This window comes from Bactrocera oleae, chromosome 3 (assembly GCF_042242935.1).
Source record: "Bactrocera oleae isolate idBacOlea1 chromosome 3, idBacOlea1, whole genome shotgun sequence".
In the NCBI taxonomy this organism is placed as follows: domain Eukaryota; kingdom Metazoa; phylum Arthropoda; class Insecta; order Diptera; family Tephritidae; genus Bactrocera; species Bactrocera oleae.
This window is the reverse complement of record NC_091537.1, coordinates 90136054-90154926: the sequence shown is the minus strand read 5'-3', so window position 1 is coordinate 90154926 and position 18873 is coordinate 90136054. Positions and strand designations below refer to the sequence as shown.

The 18873-nt window shown below is 34.4% G+C and overlaps 1 protein-coding gene across 1 annotated transcript; it reads right to left on the bottom strand.

The window, feature by feature from the left end:
- Positions 1-3417: 3417 nt before the first annotated feature.
- On the bottom strand, positions 3418-4490 carry LOC106614769 (uncharacterized). The gene is made up of 3 exons (XM_014230673.3): positions 4299-4490; positions 3647-4226; positions 3418-3585 (listed from the first exon to the last, which is right to left on the bottom strand). The coding sequence occupies exons 1-3, from the start codon at positions 4474-4476 to the stop codon at positions 3504-3506; spliced, it is 840 nt and encodes a 279-aa protein (XP_014086148.3). The 5' UTR covers positions 4477-4490; the 3' UTR covers positions 3418-3503.
- Positions 4491-18873: the final 14383 nt, after the last annotated feature.

The following is an 18873-nucleotide window of genomic DNA, read 5'->3' as shown; positions in this document are numbered from 1 at the left end:
ATACATACTTGCATGTTCATGATAAAGTAAACTCGTCAAAATACTTCTGCCAGATTTTTAAGGTTTCCATAGCCGTGATACCATTGAAAACAAAAAGTTTCTTCAAACTTATAGGCATAGTAATAATGAAAGTTTTGCAGGCTTTTTCGTAATCATTTTAAAAGTGTCTAAAGAACTATAAATTACGTGCTATTAGTAATTTTTTTATCTAAAGAAAAAAGTTCCTGATCTACCCAAAAATATAGCTTAAATTGTAATCACAACGAACTTTCGCCAAGTTATTGGTTGCTGGGGTAAGATGGGCGAATTAAACAGTCTCGACCATCATAGAAATAAATCAATTCAGACTTCAACGGCAGTCGGGTAGTCGTTAACTTTTTAGAAGGACCCGAAATTATATTTTGCTCATAAATTTCGTTCCAAAAAAAACAGCAATTTTGAAGAATGTAAACAGTAGTTTCCGGCTCAAAATTTAATTTGTTGAAATGTAACATTACCAGCACACAAAAGATGAGATCCACCCAAAGCAGCTGATGCTTTTACCGCATTCAAGTGCTACTTGCTCCACCGCTTCTCAAATCTAACTTTCATAATTTGTCAATTTAGTTCACCTATCAAACAATTTGTACAACTAAAAATGCCAACACTACACAAACGGCAATAAATTCCTTGTCAATCCAAGTTATACGCATGACAGCTCACTTCAAAACATAATGTCATTATTACAAGCTTACATGTACCAACGTCTGTGTTTGTATGTGTAACTATGGCGGCAGTTGGTTGTCGTACACGTGAGGCTTGTGACTTGAAAGCCAGCGCAGCTTAAAGAAACGTTAAACATTAAAAGTACCGCAACAGCCAACAAAAGATAACAACAATAACAACAACAACTAACTAAAGGTATGCATTTCAAGTGATCGAATTCCTAAACTCAAACGTCAAGTGTGACAGTCGCACACCCCTTTTTTAGAAGCGCGATTGCAATAATATACGCACTATTGCTACATTTAGCACTCACACACACACTCACATACATACACACATTATATATATATACCTGCGGTGCATTGATGTCTTCGCTTTTTGCAATGTTCTTTTGGCGACCCACTAGGCGCGCCGCTTAAGAGCGTTGCCAGACTAAACTCGTAGGTGCTAAGTCTAAAATTAAATTATCTGCAGTTCGGCCACACCCGCTCGTCCTTCTTACCCACCACCCGCTTTGCCAGTCACATTTGCTTGGCTTCTTCATGGCTCATTATTTGTCATTGTTATTATTTTTGCATAGTTGCTGTTGTTGTTGTTGTTGTTTTGCTTGCCTACACTATCGCTATCGTCATCATATCGTTTCGCCACCAATGCAATGCGCTGCTGACGCTTTGTTTATTGGCTTGTTTAGCTGCTCATTTGCCTCAAGTATTGATTTTCACGTCGTCATTGTCAGCACCTTGTGGCAGACAACAACTTCCGCAGCTGTCGGTGCTCGACGCGCACGTTTCCCTATCGCATGTCACGAGCGTGTGTAGACACATACTACTATTTATACTCTTATTGCATTGTCTTCAGTGTTTTCTTTAATGTTTAATTCTGTAAAGAGTGTTTAATTGAATTCCATTGAATTGTGTAGACAAAACGCCAATAAACACCTGCAATCCTAATTGCATGAGATTCATGATTGTGTTTGTTTATTTTCAAGCTTTTAACCTTAACTTTGGCATTTCACTCCAACTGTAAGGAAGATATTTGCGAGCCATATTAGCGCGTAGCATTCGAAGTGAGATTTTTTTTTAGCGATTAATATTTATTTGGCTTTGACCTTGAGAGTGAGCTGCTACTTCCAGTGCTAGTGTATATTCCCAGCAGATTAACTGCCTCCGTGATCACGCAGCACAACTCTCTACTACTTACAGTTCATACAAGTTTCCAGTCTAAAGTACTTAACTAAATAAAAGCATGTAACCGCCAAGAATTTAATTATACTTTTCTTGAAATTTGAAATCCTTCTGATATTGAACTCTCCGATCCGTTCCAGCTCAAAAGTTATCCACTTCGTATATATTCGCCAAGTCTCGAGATTTGTTTGCGCCTTTTTATTCAATTTCACTTTATACAATATATTACAATATATAGTATTATATCTTACCTCGTACAATTAGCTCTCTTTAAATGCCATAAATATTTTATTTAACTTACACCCTACATCTAATTTTAAATTAATCGTCTGAAGGCGTAATATTTACTTGCAAGTCAGTAAAACGCATTACGATATCTTTTTACTAGGCATAGATGCTATCTGAGTTTCATTACCTCACTCAAAATATGGAACCGATATTTTCCATTTCAGACAACACGACATATTATTTCCAGGAAACGACAACATCATTGGCTTTCAATTTATATACCTCAAAGTTAATTATACGAAATTTTAAATTATGTTATATGGTAAATAGGCATGGCTATAGCCCGATTTCGCCCATTTTACAAAAAAAAAAAAAAAAAAATTGTACCATGTTCAGAATTTGATTGAAATTGGTGAGATAGTTTCTGAGATATACGATTTCAGATGGAGAGTGCCACGTTCAATATGACGCCGGCTCCAATGGAGCGCTTTTGTGCTATCTTGTATATAAAATTTTATATCTCTGAAACATTAACTTATTGAATTATCGCACTTTTAGTAGTTTTCAACATAACCGTTATATAGAGAGCGGGCGTGATTACCAACTGAATGAACCGATTTTCACAGTAAAGAAAGAAGTTTTCAAACGATTTTCTTTTAGCAAGTTGACTTGAAATAGTATAAGTAGTTTCTGAGTTGTGCTCTATAAACCATAAACTATAAGCGCAGAACCAAATCCTCTTTTTAAAAATTTTCAACCCACAGATGCACCTTTTATACTACGATACCTTGTACCAAATAACGGTTTTGTATATTATATATATTTTCGTTTAACAGCAATTTGTGGGTGTGGCAAAGTACCGATTCCGACCATGTGCAATACCGAACCCACTGGGGTGCCAAGGAACATGTGTACTAAGTTTCATCAAGATATCTTGATATTTACTCAATTTATTGCTTGTACGGAGTGAGAGAAGGTCAGACGGAGAAACATACAGACAATCGGAATTTCAATCGTTTTGTCAACCTAATCATTTATATATAATATATATACAATAAATATAACTATATATCTATCTCGAAAACTATAATATTTTCTAGCAATATATAAAGCTAAACTACAAAAATGGCATCTCAAATAAACGCTATAAAAGGTGTATCATCGTAAATGCTCCATATTTCGTAAGATGACTCCTTAATACACTACTTTCTGCTAGCAAGCTTCGATCTTATCTTGCAGCTTGTTCGAGTTTTTCCATCGCCACTTTAAGATCTATTTTGAGCTAGCTATTTTTGTAAAGTAGATTTCTAAACTTTTAATATATAATTAAATATTAATAATAAAAATATTTTCACACTTTCTCTCTGCAACTTGGCAAATTGCAATTCACACCTCCATCAATTGAAATGCGCTGCCGAATGGTCGAATGTAGAGTTCCAAAGAGCCACGAAATGATAACGGTAATTTGCTGGAAAAGGAAAACCTCTTATACCATTAAACATATTTATAAATGAGTAACCACAACTCACCAGAACATATTTGCACCACCCCACCAGCCCTGCAATGCCAACATCGGACAACGATCTTCATAGCGTTGCTTCTCCTCAGCATCGCTCACATTAAACTCCACATAAGCTTTATCCAAATAAGCGCTCAACCAATTTTCGGTATTACCCACGAACATGCCCAAATTCTTAATGCGATACGCCTCCGTTACGTTCCCCATTGCGAAATCGTCATATAACGCATAACGCAGATATTGCGCATCAACTTCGTCGCGAAACAGAGCCAATAGCTTGACGCCTTGTAGATTAAGAATAAACTGCAATAACTCCAAGCCAATGAAATATTGTCCGCTACACTCGAAACCTTCTACGTGCTGCTCCCAAGTTTGTGGCTTTGTTTCAGTTGTAGTGCGCAGCAAAAAGACGCGCAGCCAAGGCTGATAGTCGTCAAGACCCTCGAAGACCTCATAATATGGAAAGGTAACAAGCTCAGAGTGTGGATGCTCAATTATGTGTCCAAAAACGTTGTAACTCAAGGCGATGTAGCCGCCAGCGCCTGTCAAGAAATGACGCACCATAATGATGGACTGCTCGTAGGAGGGGGCTGTAGGTTAAAAATTTATAATATTTTGATTTTTTTTTTAAGAATTCTGTGTTATATTTTTGTTGAGTTAACCTTTTTGTATTTTAATCTGCGGTGTTTCAATTTCATTTGAAAGCTCTTCTAAAACAGCTGTTTTCATTGAATTATCAGTATTAAACATAAGTCTCGTTACTACAATCCATACCGTTATTTGCACTGCCACTATGAAAAATAGAAGATATTTTATGAACTTTTCGCACATTTTTTTCATAATAAAATTTTGATTATTTTATTAAAATTAACCAGCAATAATTTTATAAGTATCACGAAGAGACCTTTTTTGAACTACACTTAAGCTGGTACTGTGCATATTGGTGAGATTTGCATTATTTACCATACAAATTAATTTACCATATAAATTAAAATTTCAAGGTATTTAGTTCTGAAAAGAAAAACAACAATTATACAGGGTAGTAAGTTAGATATCATCGAAAATTTAGAAATATTTCGTCAAAACTGGACCGGCTCTAACAAATCATGAACACTCAAGTTTAGCAAAGGAGCTTTAAGCTACTGACCATTAAGGAGATTACCTGACTTTTTTTTTTGCAAATTTCAGAAATCTGCTGGATTTAAATTAAATTTTATAATTACTCTTCCTGCGATCTAAAAAATTCATTTTCCACTGTTGAAATACCAAATATCATTGGAAACATCCGGTATTAATAAATACCATCCAGAAAATTTTTAGTGCCATATTGAAAACCCACTGTGCTTAGGGGTCGGAATGACAACATTTCGTTCTTCTTCTCAGTTGAGGTGCATTTCTGGCTTAATGGCTTCGTAAACAAAAAAAATTGTCGCTATTGCGGTGAGTGAAATCCTCGATTGGTTCAGGAAACGCAATTGCATCCCAAAAAGTATACCGTTTGGTGCGGATTGTGACAACATTCAGCACACTATAGCCGAAATGAGAACCCATTTTTACCAAATTTTCATAAAACAATGAATTAAATTTCATTTTTGTGAAATGTTTTGTGAAAATGTTGTATTTCTTGTCTGTACACATTTATTGTAATATTGCCGGTAGAATAATTTTCTTTCATATTTAATATATGTAATCAAATAACGCGATCGAATCAGAACTGTAAGTCTTCAAAGTCTCAATCGAATTGTTTTCAGATTTATTAAGTGTTAGAAGAATTTACTAAAAAAGCTTTTTAAATGCGCACAGAGTTAATTGATTTTAAATAATTTTTAAATTAATAATTAAATTATTTTAAAATCAAAGTATTTATTTTTACATTTGTTTAAATACTTTACAGAGATTTTGACATGCTAATGTTGGACATTTTATTTCCAGTTACTAAATTAAAAAAAAAAATTTTGGTTTTGAAATTCGTATTTCGAGTGCTTCCGACTATGCTAAATAAGCCAGTGGCTCTCCAATCGCTTATACGTATTTAGGTACGCCACTGCCTAAAAGTATGCAACGACTGATGGCTATTGCGTTTAAGTGATGGGAACAGTTTAGTATATTGCACTGTGTGACTAAGAATGGAAAACATCAACGAAATAGTGAAATTGTCAAAATAAAAAAAACAATAGTATAAAAGCATTTCATAATATTTATAAACAAAAGTATATTTATTTGCAAGTTAACTTGATCTAAAAAACTTTTGTTATAGTTTATTATTATAATTATTTCTGAAAGCAAAAATTTTACTGTTATTTTAGAAAAATTAGGTATTGAAACTGTGCGTAAACAGCATTTATTTCTATATTAAGACAGTTATTAAGGCCTAGGGGTAGGAATTTAATATGTGGATTTTGGAAAAAAAAATGGAAAAACAAATTTTTTTAAATTTTTACATTTACAAGTCATAAAAAACGCCTTTTATCATTTTTAGCATATATATTTTTTTTTTTTTTGAAGAATCATTTTAAAAAATTTAGGATTTCCTCGAAAAAAGATGTATGGTGGTGAACAAGATTTTGCCGCTTTGTACTACAAAACCTAAAATTCAAAAACCAAAAAAATTTATTATCAGTAAAAAAGAATACAGGTAATGATCTAAGAACTAGTCAAAATTTGATTATTGAGAAAATGGCGGCTTCCCAAAGAAAAAGTTTGTTTTTATTTTGTGAAAAGATGTGCATTTCATCGCAAATATTGTCAAAAATCTTATTCTTTTCTTCATTACCTGACAAATATATATATAATATATATGGAGGTCGTATGAAAAGTCGATCGATCCAGCCGTTTATGAGAAATTAGCTTCACCTACTTCCATCAGCACCTAATTTTTATTTTAAAAATAGAATTAAGATACATACGTTTTAACGCTTAAATAGCATCCACAAAAGGTTTTTGGGTTTTTTATTTTATTTTTGGAAGTTTTTTGAAATTTTGTTATTCTTTAAAACCTTTAAAAATTTGTTTTCCAAATTTTGTTATGCGAAAATCTACTTTAAAACACAAAAATTCAAATAAGTATTACTAAAAAAACTTCTAAAGCCTCTTAAATTAAACAAAGTAATCAGCTTAAGGTCATCAGATCAATTGCCACCGTTGTGGGAGCGCAAACATTTAAATGGCGTTTATGAGCTCATATCACTGCAGACACATGCAACTTAGCATTCAACCAAATTGGTCAAAATGTCGCACACACATACATATACCAATGAGTGTGTGCAAAGATACGCCGAAAAATATTCCAGCGATCGGTGGAGCTAGCGAACTCCCAGCAATGCCCAAAAGCATCTTAACGACTTTAACATGCAGTTACTTAAGAGATACTTATCAGTTGTGTAACAACAAAGTTAGTAATATCATTGCCACATACAAGCACACACATCCCCACACTCCAAGTAAAGCAATTTGGGAGCATACCGCTTTCAAGTGATTTCCATAAAATGCCTGTTGAAGGAACACTGTGTGTTAGATCATGTGTTGCAAGGCGCTACTCACATTTTTACCCGCTTTAAGAGGCTCATGAGCATGCGAGTTCACTTGGTATAATTCTGTTGATTCAACCACTTCGGCTGCGGTCTCGTTGAAAGCGTGCAGCATTCAAGTGCTTTCTTCTGCGGTTTTGTTGTGATTTTGTTTCTTCATCAACACTTGTTATCTGCTTGTCATTGATATTTTCGTTATATAGACCAGCTACTAGCGCTACCGATTCGCTAAAGCGTGTGTATGTCAAAGGTAATATGATAGTTTTGGGTTGAGCGGCATTAAAATTAGCTCTTAGTTTTTGGAATTGTTGTTGTATAAGATTTTGGTTAGTGTTGAGTGGTCAGAAGAGAAGATGATTTTGAGGATCGATTTTTTCTGCGAATTTCGTTTGTTGATGAAAATTAGAGATAGAGAAAATAAATAAGCGAAATAATAAATAAGCTTAAAGCTTGAAAGCTCTCCTGTACTAACTTATAGAGAATATAATTGGAGCTTACACTGTCGATCATATATTATTTTCGCCTAAATACTTTGTCCGCATATTGTCATCTTTGAACAAATAGAGATTCTTAAAAGCTGTCAGGCACCGCCGAACGGAAAGTATATTTTGAACAAAATAGCTGAATCTGAATATTTTTTTCGTTTGTTTTAGATTCTTAATTTTTTAAGTAAACGAAACAAAAGATGTCCTTAAAGCTTGAAAGCTCTCTAGTACTAATTAAATACATAACTTTATAAGGAATTTAATTTAACCTTATATTTTGACTAAAACCGTAGGCGACCAGTTTCCCTTATATAATATATAATATTTAGCCCGAATATTTTGAACAAATGCATGTTTCTAAAAGCTTTCAACCACCACTGAGCGGCAAGTATATTTGATATTAATATTTTCTGAAGATTACTTTCGTTTGTTTTGGATAATTTACTCTTTTCTTCTATAAAAAAATCTCAAGAAGAATGATCTAGGCATGAAAACTTCCCTCTTGAATAGAGACCTATATATTTCTTAGAATACAAAATGTCACACGAAAACATCTAATTCCCGTGACCTTCGTCGAATTTAAACAAATTAAACCAATGTATGTAAATTAATTCATCATAGAGACATAATATCATTCAATCAGCTTAATCATACATCACTTACGCCCAAACATTATTTACTTGGCGCCGCCATTTAGTTAAAATACTTTAACCTCAATCTAAGCATTTGTTGTCGACACATCCTACGCGTTCATTTGCACTTCTAATGGGACAATTAAGCGAAAAAAACGAAAAACGTATTTATCTTCGCGTTTAATAGCTGCAGTGGCCAAAAATTGTAGTGTTGGCAGCACACGCTTTGCTACAATGTTCAGTGCGGCAGTTGGGGTATTTAACGGCCCCCTCAAGGCTTTTTATTAACAAAATGACAGTTATCAGCACGCTAGTGCCGCTATGCGCACCTTTTGCCAAATAACTATATGCAAGGATACAAATATATACGTTAATGCACATACATAGTTGGCAACACTTGTTAAAATTTGGCGACAATTTTTTCGAGGTTGCATACAAATATTGGTTAATTTTTACCCACCTATATTCATTCATAGTTTGCGGTGCCGATTACTTTTTGTTGAAGAAGAAAATGTTCAACGAGAGATACATCTATATTGAAGCAACCTTGTCTTTTGAAAAGCCAAGGACTGCACACCTTACTGGAACTCCAAAATTTTTACCTGCCATGCATAAAGTCAAGCTAAAATAGGTGGAGAGTTTAGCCGACCAAATCTAGTAGAGTGGCTAATACCTATGCACTCTCTCAACCGAGTTTTGGTTCATACTCGTGATACCCGGCTGTTATGCAAATACACTACTTTTTATACTCTGAACAGGGTATATTAAGTTTACCACGAAGTTTGTAATACCCAGAAGGAAACGTCAGAGACTCTATAAATTATATACACTACATAAATGATCAACATGATGAGTTGAGTTGATTTAGCCATGTCCGTTTGTCTGTCCGTCTGTCTATATATATACAAACTAGTCCCTTCAGTTTTTAAGCTATCGATCAGAAATTTTGCACCTGTGTTTTTCTCACTAATATGCTCATCACACTCACTAACATGCCCACTATAGCATATAGCTGCCATACAAACTGAACAATTAGAATCAAGTGCTTGTATGGGAAACTTTTTTATTTGACAAAGTATCTTCACGGAATTTGGCATAAATTATTATTTAAGGCAATAATCAAATCTCCGAAGATATTGTATAGATCCTACATATCACAACCTTCAAATTTAAAATTTACTTTCCTATACCGTTCCGGATGTTTCATCTCCGTGGTAGGTATTCTTTCGTCAAAATTCAGAAGTTATTATCGAAGTTTTATTGATTGCTTTATGTGAATTGTTTATGAAACTGGAGGGGGCGTCCCTCTCTCTTGTCACTTTCAACTTTAATGAGTACTTCATAGAATCAGCTAAGAATATTTTTTGAAAGGAGAAAAGGGGGTTATGTTGTTGACTCGTTTCCTGGTATAGAAGTTTCGCCGATGGATAGGTACAATTAAGCGCCTTGTTATGCAGCTTAATTCAGTGCATAGAGTATTTCAAGCCAAAATATCAACTTACGCCATATACCGAATTTCGAAAAGACTTAGCTGGCTCTTGCCGCAGGTCTGTTTTATTGCGAGAAGATTCCTAGCGTTGATCCGATGCGGTTGCGGCTCTCTCGTCTCGTCTGTTGAAAGTCTCAAGCTTAGCGCGTCGCCACTTAAACTTGTATATTCAATTTTAAGCGACTTTTGGTTAAAAAACTGGGTAAGCCAGATTATTAAATCAAAAGCAAACCAATACCTGAGTCTATCTATATCAAGAATATATTACATTTCATAATGCCGGCACAAATTTTGGAATTACAGAAAACCTTTTTTTTTTTTGTTTCAGAATGATGAAGGTCAAAGCTTATCTAGTTGAAGATTTCAAATTCATAAAAGTAACATTCAAAGAATTAGGACCCTCCATTTATAGGGTTATATACAGTAAGAAGGCCGAAAACAAGTAAATTTTTCAGAAGTTTTTCTGAGAAAAATTTTAAATTTATTGATCCAAAAATTTGAACACATATTACGGTATCTTTCAACTATATTTTAAGACTTAGTACTAGTAAAAATACTTCTTTCGCCAAGAGCTACAGCTGATCTCCGGGAGCTGCTCTCAAAAAAGACGTTTTGCGGTTATCTATACTCTGAAGTGGATCAACTTCAATTAAAAAAACCAAACAGATTGAAGTAATTTTAAATCTAGTAATTAATCGAAGGAATAAGCAAACTAAAATTTTTAGACAAAATGGCGGTTTCTCAAAAAAAAATCGATTTCACACCGAAATTTCGGCTTTACATTGTGTATAAAAAAAAAATATTTGTCGGAGAGAAAAAATTAATAATTATAAAATATATTTAAGAAGTTAGCCATGTTAAAATTTGAGACTAACCGGTTTAGCCTTTTTCGAGTAATGTTGGTCACCGACTTTGAAAACACCATTCTGAGAAAAACGCGTCTAACCGAACATTTTAAACTCTTGCAACTTGCAAAGATCAAAGTAGGGAAAATACATTCAGATATAGCAAAACTTTATATTAAACTAGAAAAATGTTTCAGCTGCACCGAAGCACTAACACCCTTCCCAGGGTATCTTTTTGTTTACATTTAACCAATTCTCTAATCTTTGTTTACATTTGGGATGAGGTCAATGACCCCTTTGTTTACATTATGGGGTCAATGATCTTATTGTTTACATTTTCCGAAGTCCACAACCTATTTTAGATTTAGCGAAGTCAACAACCATTTTTTTCATTTAGCGAAGTCAACAACCTTTGTTTACATTTAGGTTCCGTGACCCTTTTGTTTACATTTTATGGGGTCAATGACCCTTTTGTTTACAATTTGAGGTCAATGACCTTATTATTTACGCTTTTTAGGTCAATGACATTTTATGAGGTTAATGAACCTTTTGTTTACATTTAGCCAAGTCCACAACCTATTTTAGATTTAGCGAAGTCAACAACCTTTGTTAACAATTGGGTCCAATTACCCTTTTGTTTACATTTTACGGAGTCAATGACATCTTTGTAAATTGATCAAATCGGACTCTGTTGCATATAGTTGTTAGTTTGTATGGCAGCTATATGCTATAGTGGTCCGATCTGAATAATTTCTTCAGAGATTGCAGCAAAATCAAAATCGAGAATGGATTGCAGTTATGACGATTATTGGCGTTGTGTGGGCATGGCAGTGGTGGGGTTACGCCCATTTACAAAAATGAACTTCTTATGGTTCCAAAAAACAATCGGATTTCAACACGTCTCATCAGCCTGATCCTTTATATATATATATATATATATAACTCTACATCTAACTCGATTAGTATTAGCTGACAGAAACAACCGTTAGATGAACAAAAATATTATACTCTGTAGCAACATGTTGCAAGAGTATAAAAATCGATTTTTTGAAAATTTTTACTGTATGTAACCCCTTATAGCATATCATCTTCAAATAGGAGAAAAGTCTCGACCAACTATTTAAATATCATACATACATATCTGCACTACATATTAAGCGTCAATCTCATAAACCGGTATATTTTCTTTTCTCTCTTTTACTCGCCGAGACCGTTTGTTGGTTGAGCCTAGCCAAATCCATTTTATAATTGAAATTGGCAATGCACGCCACAGCGGCAACACAAAGCCACCGAAAACTTAAAATCATTAATAATACCCACCAACAATAACAACAACAGCAACAACCGCTGAACGATAAAACTCTGAAGTGTGTCCACTTTAATAGTTCTTGTCGTCAACGTTGGCTTTCACACTGTTGTGGCACCTTCGCGCCTTCAGCATACCGCCTCTGCATGCAACAACTCGTAACAATTTAACAGCTACGCTCCGCACAAGCGCCACAGAGGCAGGCATATTTTCCATCGCCATGCCGCATGTTGCCGTTATTGATGCAATTTCATGTTAATATGTTCGATATGCGCATGCGCAACACTTTGCCACAGCTATGCGCATACATATGTTTGCATGCTTGTATATACCTATTTATATCAATGTGTAAAATTTCTTGTTGTTGTCTCACATTGATCTATGCTGGCAGCATAGCGATTGCGCTGTGCTGGGCATTTGCGTGGGTAGTCAATTAACTGTCATTTGCCAGCTGTTTACTATTGATTGTTGTTATTGCCATTAATGGTGTATTGATGTGATTCATGTTGTTGTGTTTGTTGTTGGTGTTGTTGCTTTCGCTGTTTATGGTGTTTAGTTAAATGGTTGTTAATAGTGATAAAACACGCCTTATCAGCCGGTACATGATTACATGAGCAGCACTCAGGAATACCATACGTGTTTGTATGTATGTGTGGTATATAAGTGCATATAAAATAGATTTATATATTACTGTATATACATATACTGCTATATATGGACAAATGTGTTTGCAGACTGCGAAGAAAGTTGGTTAAGCACTTGCGGAAACTCCGATTGACGAATAATGACAAATTTCTGCAACTGATTACTGTAGTATTGATATTGGTAATTGAAAAATGCATTATTTGATTACTCGGTACGAGTTTTACATGCTTTAATCTTTTCTTTGGAATTCTATGATTCGTATAGTTTTGAATTGCTTGACGCAAATATGTAGTTTGACTAAGTTTAACCCGCCAATGACACTGATACACATTGACCAGAAAGTTTTTATACTCGAATATATAAGAAAAATGTCAATCACTATTTAATTTAAAAACAGAATTAAATTATAATTACGCTTATTTCAATAATTTGAAAATTATATAAATTGTGCTTTTTGATCAAATTTGACCCGGACTGGTCCATTTTAACTGCGCACGCAACTAAATCCTTAAAATTGTTTTCCTAACTTAGCACAACCTTTTTTTGTTCGTTTGACATTTCGTCTCCATTTCCCGCTACTATTTCAACGATGCGAAAATATTGCAGACGTGTTTTGGGTAGCCGACTTTATCGCGAACGCAAAGCGATACAAAGCATTCAGTGAAGATCGTGATGTCATCGAAAACTTGCTTCATGCGAGTTGTCCACCCAGCTCTGTTAATAACGATAACATCAAAAAAGTAAAAAAAAAGTGCTAAAAATCGTCGTGTTAGCTTCAGAGAAATATTAGGCTAACTCAACATCTCTTATGGACCGACTCCCGATCGATTTTGGTAAATGTTTTGGGTATGAAAAGTAGAGATGCTTGATATTTTAGCTGCGCACCTTTCATTCATCAAACGTTATATTACTAGTCTAATTTGGGTTTATGACTATGACGTCGAGTGCTCTAAATATACTGCTCTAAAAATTGGGCAAAATCGAAAAAATCAAAGTTACCTGTGAACTCACTGAAGGCTATCCGAGCCAGCTTATAGAGTGTGAATCAAAAATTGAATTGAGTGAAGGCATGCTTGTATTGGCTTAAGGACCTATTTTGAATAATTTAAAAATTGTATTAAAATATTTGAAAATTTAGGATTTTTTGCTCAGTTTTTGTTTGGTGCTACATTCCTAAACTTAACAAAAGCATTTAAAAAAAAAATGGTAGAAGCTTCTACTTCATTAGCGTATCACATATTGAAGTAATTTGCACTTAGTGTACGGTTTCTTGTCTCCACCATCTAGATGATATTTTTTCTATAAACTAAATTCAAATTTATAGATTTCCGTTATTTCAGATTTGATTCAGGCAAAACTGCTGATAAGTTTTCGATTTCCATTCTGTTTCCCTGTTTTCGAACATAAGCAATATTCAAAATACGTTGGAGTCAAACACCTCTTTTAAGGTTGTTCGTTACATTTTATCAAGGTCTAACATTTTATCTAAGGTCAAGCTAAGTGTGCAACACGACTGTCAACTCTAAGAAAACAGACCTTGACGCTCAGCAAAGACTTCTACCTTTTTTTAATTTGAAATAAAAATAGTATCCGATAAACACACCACTTCCTTAATTTTCGTAGTTTGTAGGATAGTAATATTTAGATATACAGAAAAGGTCACAAATAAGCTGGCGTTTGTCATATGTAAAACAGGAAAGTTATGCTTTTTTTTTTGTGAGACTTAACTCCCAATGTATTTATATATTATGTCGTTATAAATGTATTTTCAATAGCAACTTTCCATCATATTTTGTAACTCGATGCATTTAATACGATTGTGTGGCTCATTTACATTCGGGCGAACTCGGCTCGAGGTGAACGGTGTTGGGCTGTTTTGCTACTTCGAATGCAGCAGGTGATTTATAGAATTACCGAGAATTGAATGCAAGGAGAAACGTGTAATGGAAAACAAAAGCATAATTAATACTCTACAGTTTACAAATCTGATTTTAATTAAGTTTTTTTTTTATTTTGTTTCATGGAAATGGTACTACCACTTGCAACAGTAGAAAGAAAGAGAAGTTAGAAAGCAAATATTATGCATATTTATAAATAATGAATGGAGCAAGTAGTTTAGAAAGGTTGTGGAGAAAGGCAAGAAATATAAATTACTTAATTAAAGTTTTCCATTTGCATATAGAGATACAATTATATGGTATATATATGTGAGGATATATGAAGTTTATTAACAACCTAACCATAATAGAATGATTTTCCGAGAACGAAATTTATTATACAAAGTCCAGCGTCGCTCTGTACATTTGTATGTAAATATATTATGTAAATAACTAAACGCATATGTATGCGAAACATAACCTCAAACAAACTGCTCGAACTTCACTTGAATTAACAAAAACAAGAACGTCATAAAATCAATGAAAAATTAAATAAAGGTTAAATAACCCTTAAGCGCTATAAGTGATAGCCAAAAAAAAAAAATGCGTCCCGTGTATTCTACTCTATTAAATTGTTTGCGTCACGCCTTCAATGTCTACAGAACAAAAAAAAAATTATATATATATATACATATTACATAACCTTAATTGTTCACATGCCTCCAGTGTGGGTTCTTCTCCTCCAACGCCTTTTTCCGTCTATTTGCTGTGCATTCTGCATACCAAAGTGTGCCGTCGACGCCGATCGCTATGAATTTCAAGTGGACCACCCTGTGTGCGCTCACGTTTGTTACAAATTATTTACTTATTCTATATAATTATCGTTAAGTTTAGTGTTGAAATCACTGATTTGGAAAATAAATGAAATTAAAGCGCAGGTGAACCCAGAAAGTATGCTTGAGTGTCTGTGCGTGGCTCGATTTGTAAATTACCAAAATTATAGATATATTAACACCGTAATTTTGGGCTAATTTAAAAGATTGTCTGAGGCATTTACACTTAAAACATCCCGCTGTTTAACGATTTCTTCAACACCGGTATATATTTCAGTTAGTCGCAGTTTTGTGATGCTCATGAGCGGTTCATTGTGTTCATATATTTATAAGCATATTTATGAGCGTTGACCTTGGAAATTTATGATTTGTTTCGTTTGTATGTACTTATAATGTGACGAAAAGAGTTCTGAGGTCATGCAGAGCTATATAATATTAGTCAACTCAACTTAGCTTGCACTTTCTCACCATAGAAAGCATAGCGAACTTTGACAAATGTCTGCTGATCTCGGGACTAGTTTTAGAATCCGCAAAGTTCGTCAAATAAGTTTAAGAAAGTCAAACTCAAAAAAGGCCCCATAGTTTTTGTTATTTAAGATATTTCATTGGAAGTATAAACTGCACAATACATAATATATAAGCGATTAGGAAGTCTGGCCGAAACTGTTCAATTCGTTACTGAAATCATCTGAAAATCTTTATCATTTCCAGTCAATTTCTTTTTTATTTTATTTTTTGTCTATTTTGTCCAACACACAGCATCTTTCGATTGGTCTGCGCTCGCGGAATTTCGGCGGTTATCTCAAAGCACCAATAACCATCCATCCCAAAGCCAATATTTATTGTAGTGAAAATAGTGTAGGCCCAGACAAAAGTTAATAAAAACTTTAGGGTGCCTTGGGAAAGGTTTTATCCTTTTCTAAGCATACCTTAATATACATTTAGGAAGGTTATAATAAAAAATGAGAAAATCGACATGTTCTCTTCGACATAGTCTTTTGTTCAAATCCGGTGTTTACAGGGATATTTAGCCCCATTTATTTAGAAATAGCTTTTAGACTTTAATTTTCCATCCACATCAAAAAAGCATTCAAACTCTCAATAAATTACCTTTTATTACTTATGTTAGCTCCCGGGGAGTGATTAGGAGATCCTGATAAGTATAACAAAGGAGTCTAAAACAATAAAATTCCTCTGAAGTGAGACATTAAGAAGCCAAAGATTCCAGTGTGCAGTAAATACAATGGATAACATGATCCGAAACTCCTCTCTTTGCTTTTTGAGAGAGCTCATGATCGCGTGGGTTTCTTTGGCAGCACTGAAAGTTCATGAGCTACTGAACAGATGACAAGAAAAACAACGAACTACAACTAAGAATCCCGCAGAAATAAATTGCGAAATCAATGGGTTATTTGTGAGATCAGATTTTTTAGTGACTTTTGTGTGTGTTTCTAATCTTTATTTATAAATTGTCCACGTATATATATATTTCGCATAGAATTCCCCGCAACGTGATGTGAACTTTGACTTCCGAACATATTATCAAAAGCTATTTATTTATTGAGTGTATAAAAAAGAAATAAGGTTCCTGTTTAGGTTATTTAAAACTTGCGATTGTTTTGAAATATAAAAATATTTTGTTAAATTAATTTTAATTATTTATATTTTTCTGTAAAATGGAAACCGAAAAATCTTTAGAAATACATAAAAAATCTCAAAACTTATTTCTTTCCTTAGTGGCTGGCACCACTGTCAAATGTTATAAAAAATGTTAGCTTTGACATCGCTCTCTCGATTCAAAGAGTTTCGTATCATGTTATCCTTGATAAATACGAAAAACGGGATCGGAGTGTTCGTCTGTAATGGAATAACTCAATAGATTCTATAACAAACTGAAAATGTAAATTTCGTTACTTTGGCTTGATAGTGGCTTCCCAACTCATTCTTAAACTACGTGGTTTTCAAGTCCCGCTTTTTCTTTATAGCCTTGATGAATACAGCTTCATATTCACTGGTTAGAGACAACTTCCTTAAGCAAGTTTCAGAAATTATTACAATTTGAGATGATATACATGTAAAGAGTTTTTTTTAACTTCGCTTATTAACCCGGAACCATCTAAAGGAATGCGTGTCAAATGCTAAAATCAATTCAGTTGTTAAAAAAACCGTTTAAAAAGACGATTTCCCATGCGAGTCAATAAAGAAGGCTTCAACGTCAATTCGTGCAATTAAGCACTCAATGGAGGCTCGAAGAATAGATATGCAAAGCAGTTGCAAGTGAAGAGCAGACGATAACTAAAGGAGAATTGCATGAGATGCGAACAATGCACGCAATTTCAGCCGAAGCAGTAAAAGAAAAGACATAACTACAGATCGCCGGCATGCAATGCGAGCCAACTGCCAGCTACGAGTTGATGAAGATGTTAGAATTCGTGTAATGTGCGAGACGAATGCAGAACAAAGAGACGAAGCAGAGGCAGAGCATGGCTTGTTGATGTTAGATGCTTTGATATTTAAATGCTTTCATGGCTGACTAAATGCTTTGAAGATTTGTGTGAGCGTTGGCGCTTTTGGTGGCATGTTGTTGGCTGGCACGAGCACATAAGGAAACGAGCGAATGAATGGAGGAACGAATGGACGAACGACGAGCTGATAGTTTGGTGGAACGTTGGCTATTGTATGGCTGCATTTGATGAAGTCTATTTTACTGATCGGAAGAAGAGGAAAAACAATTTGCATGAAAACTCATTTATGTGTGCAACAACAATGAAACTGCAAGCAATAAAAACAATTTCTCCCAAAAAAAGACAAATAAATTTCGCGCATAATAAAATTTTGGTCTAAAAACCGCAGAGGTGTGCGGTCCACACACACACACATACATATACATCCACGCCAACAATAATTGCCTTTGAATTGAGACTTTAATTGAGTTATAAAACATTTGCATGCGCTCACACACAAACTCATAAGCAACAACAATAACACAAAAACAATTTCCACTACAGTTCACCGGTTGTTGTTTTTTCAATTCTTATAATAGACAATTTTCACAACTGACCGCCTGACCTGCCACAACCGCAATATACCTACCTACATATATACATGTATATATTTGTATGGATGTGTGGGTTTGTCTAACCGCCCAATTGTGTTGATGTTAGTGCTGATTGCTTGCGATTTATTTGCTTAAATTGTTATTGCTTTTGGCATTCCAGACAATTCAATCTAACATCGAGGAAGCGTTGACCGCTGTTGTTATTTTTGCTGTTGTTGTTGTTGTAGGTACAACGGTTTATGTAATTACCAACAATAGAACAATGCTGGGCGTGCAGGCTTTACGCCCATCAGTTGCACTTATCTACCGTTACTTGTGGATTGCTACTCCTGCTGCGCCTATTTGAGCCCGCGGACCAGTTGCCTCACATTAATTGTTCTTTGATTTATATTCGAAAATATTTGATTAGATCAAGCTTTCGTGGCAAAAGCGTGATCGCTGCTTATGACAAAAACATATTTTATTTATAGAGAATTTTGTAAGAAGTCTTAAAGACAGTTGGTAGCTTGTGCATTATCGCTTTGAAGTCAGTAGGTGCTG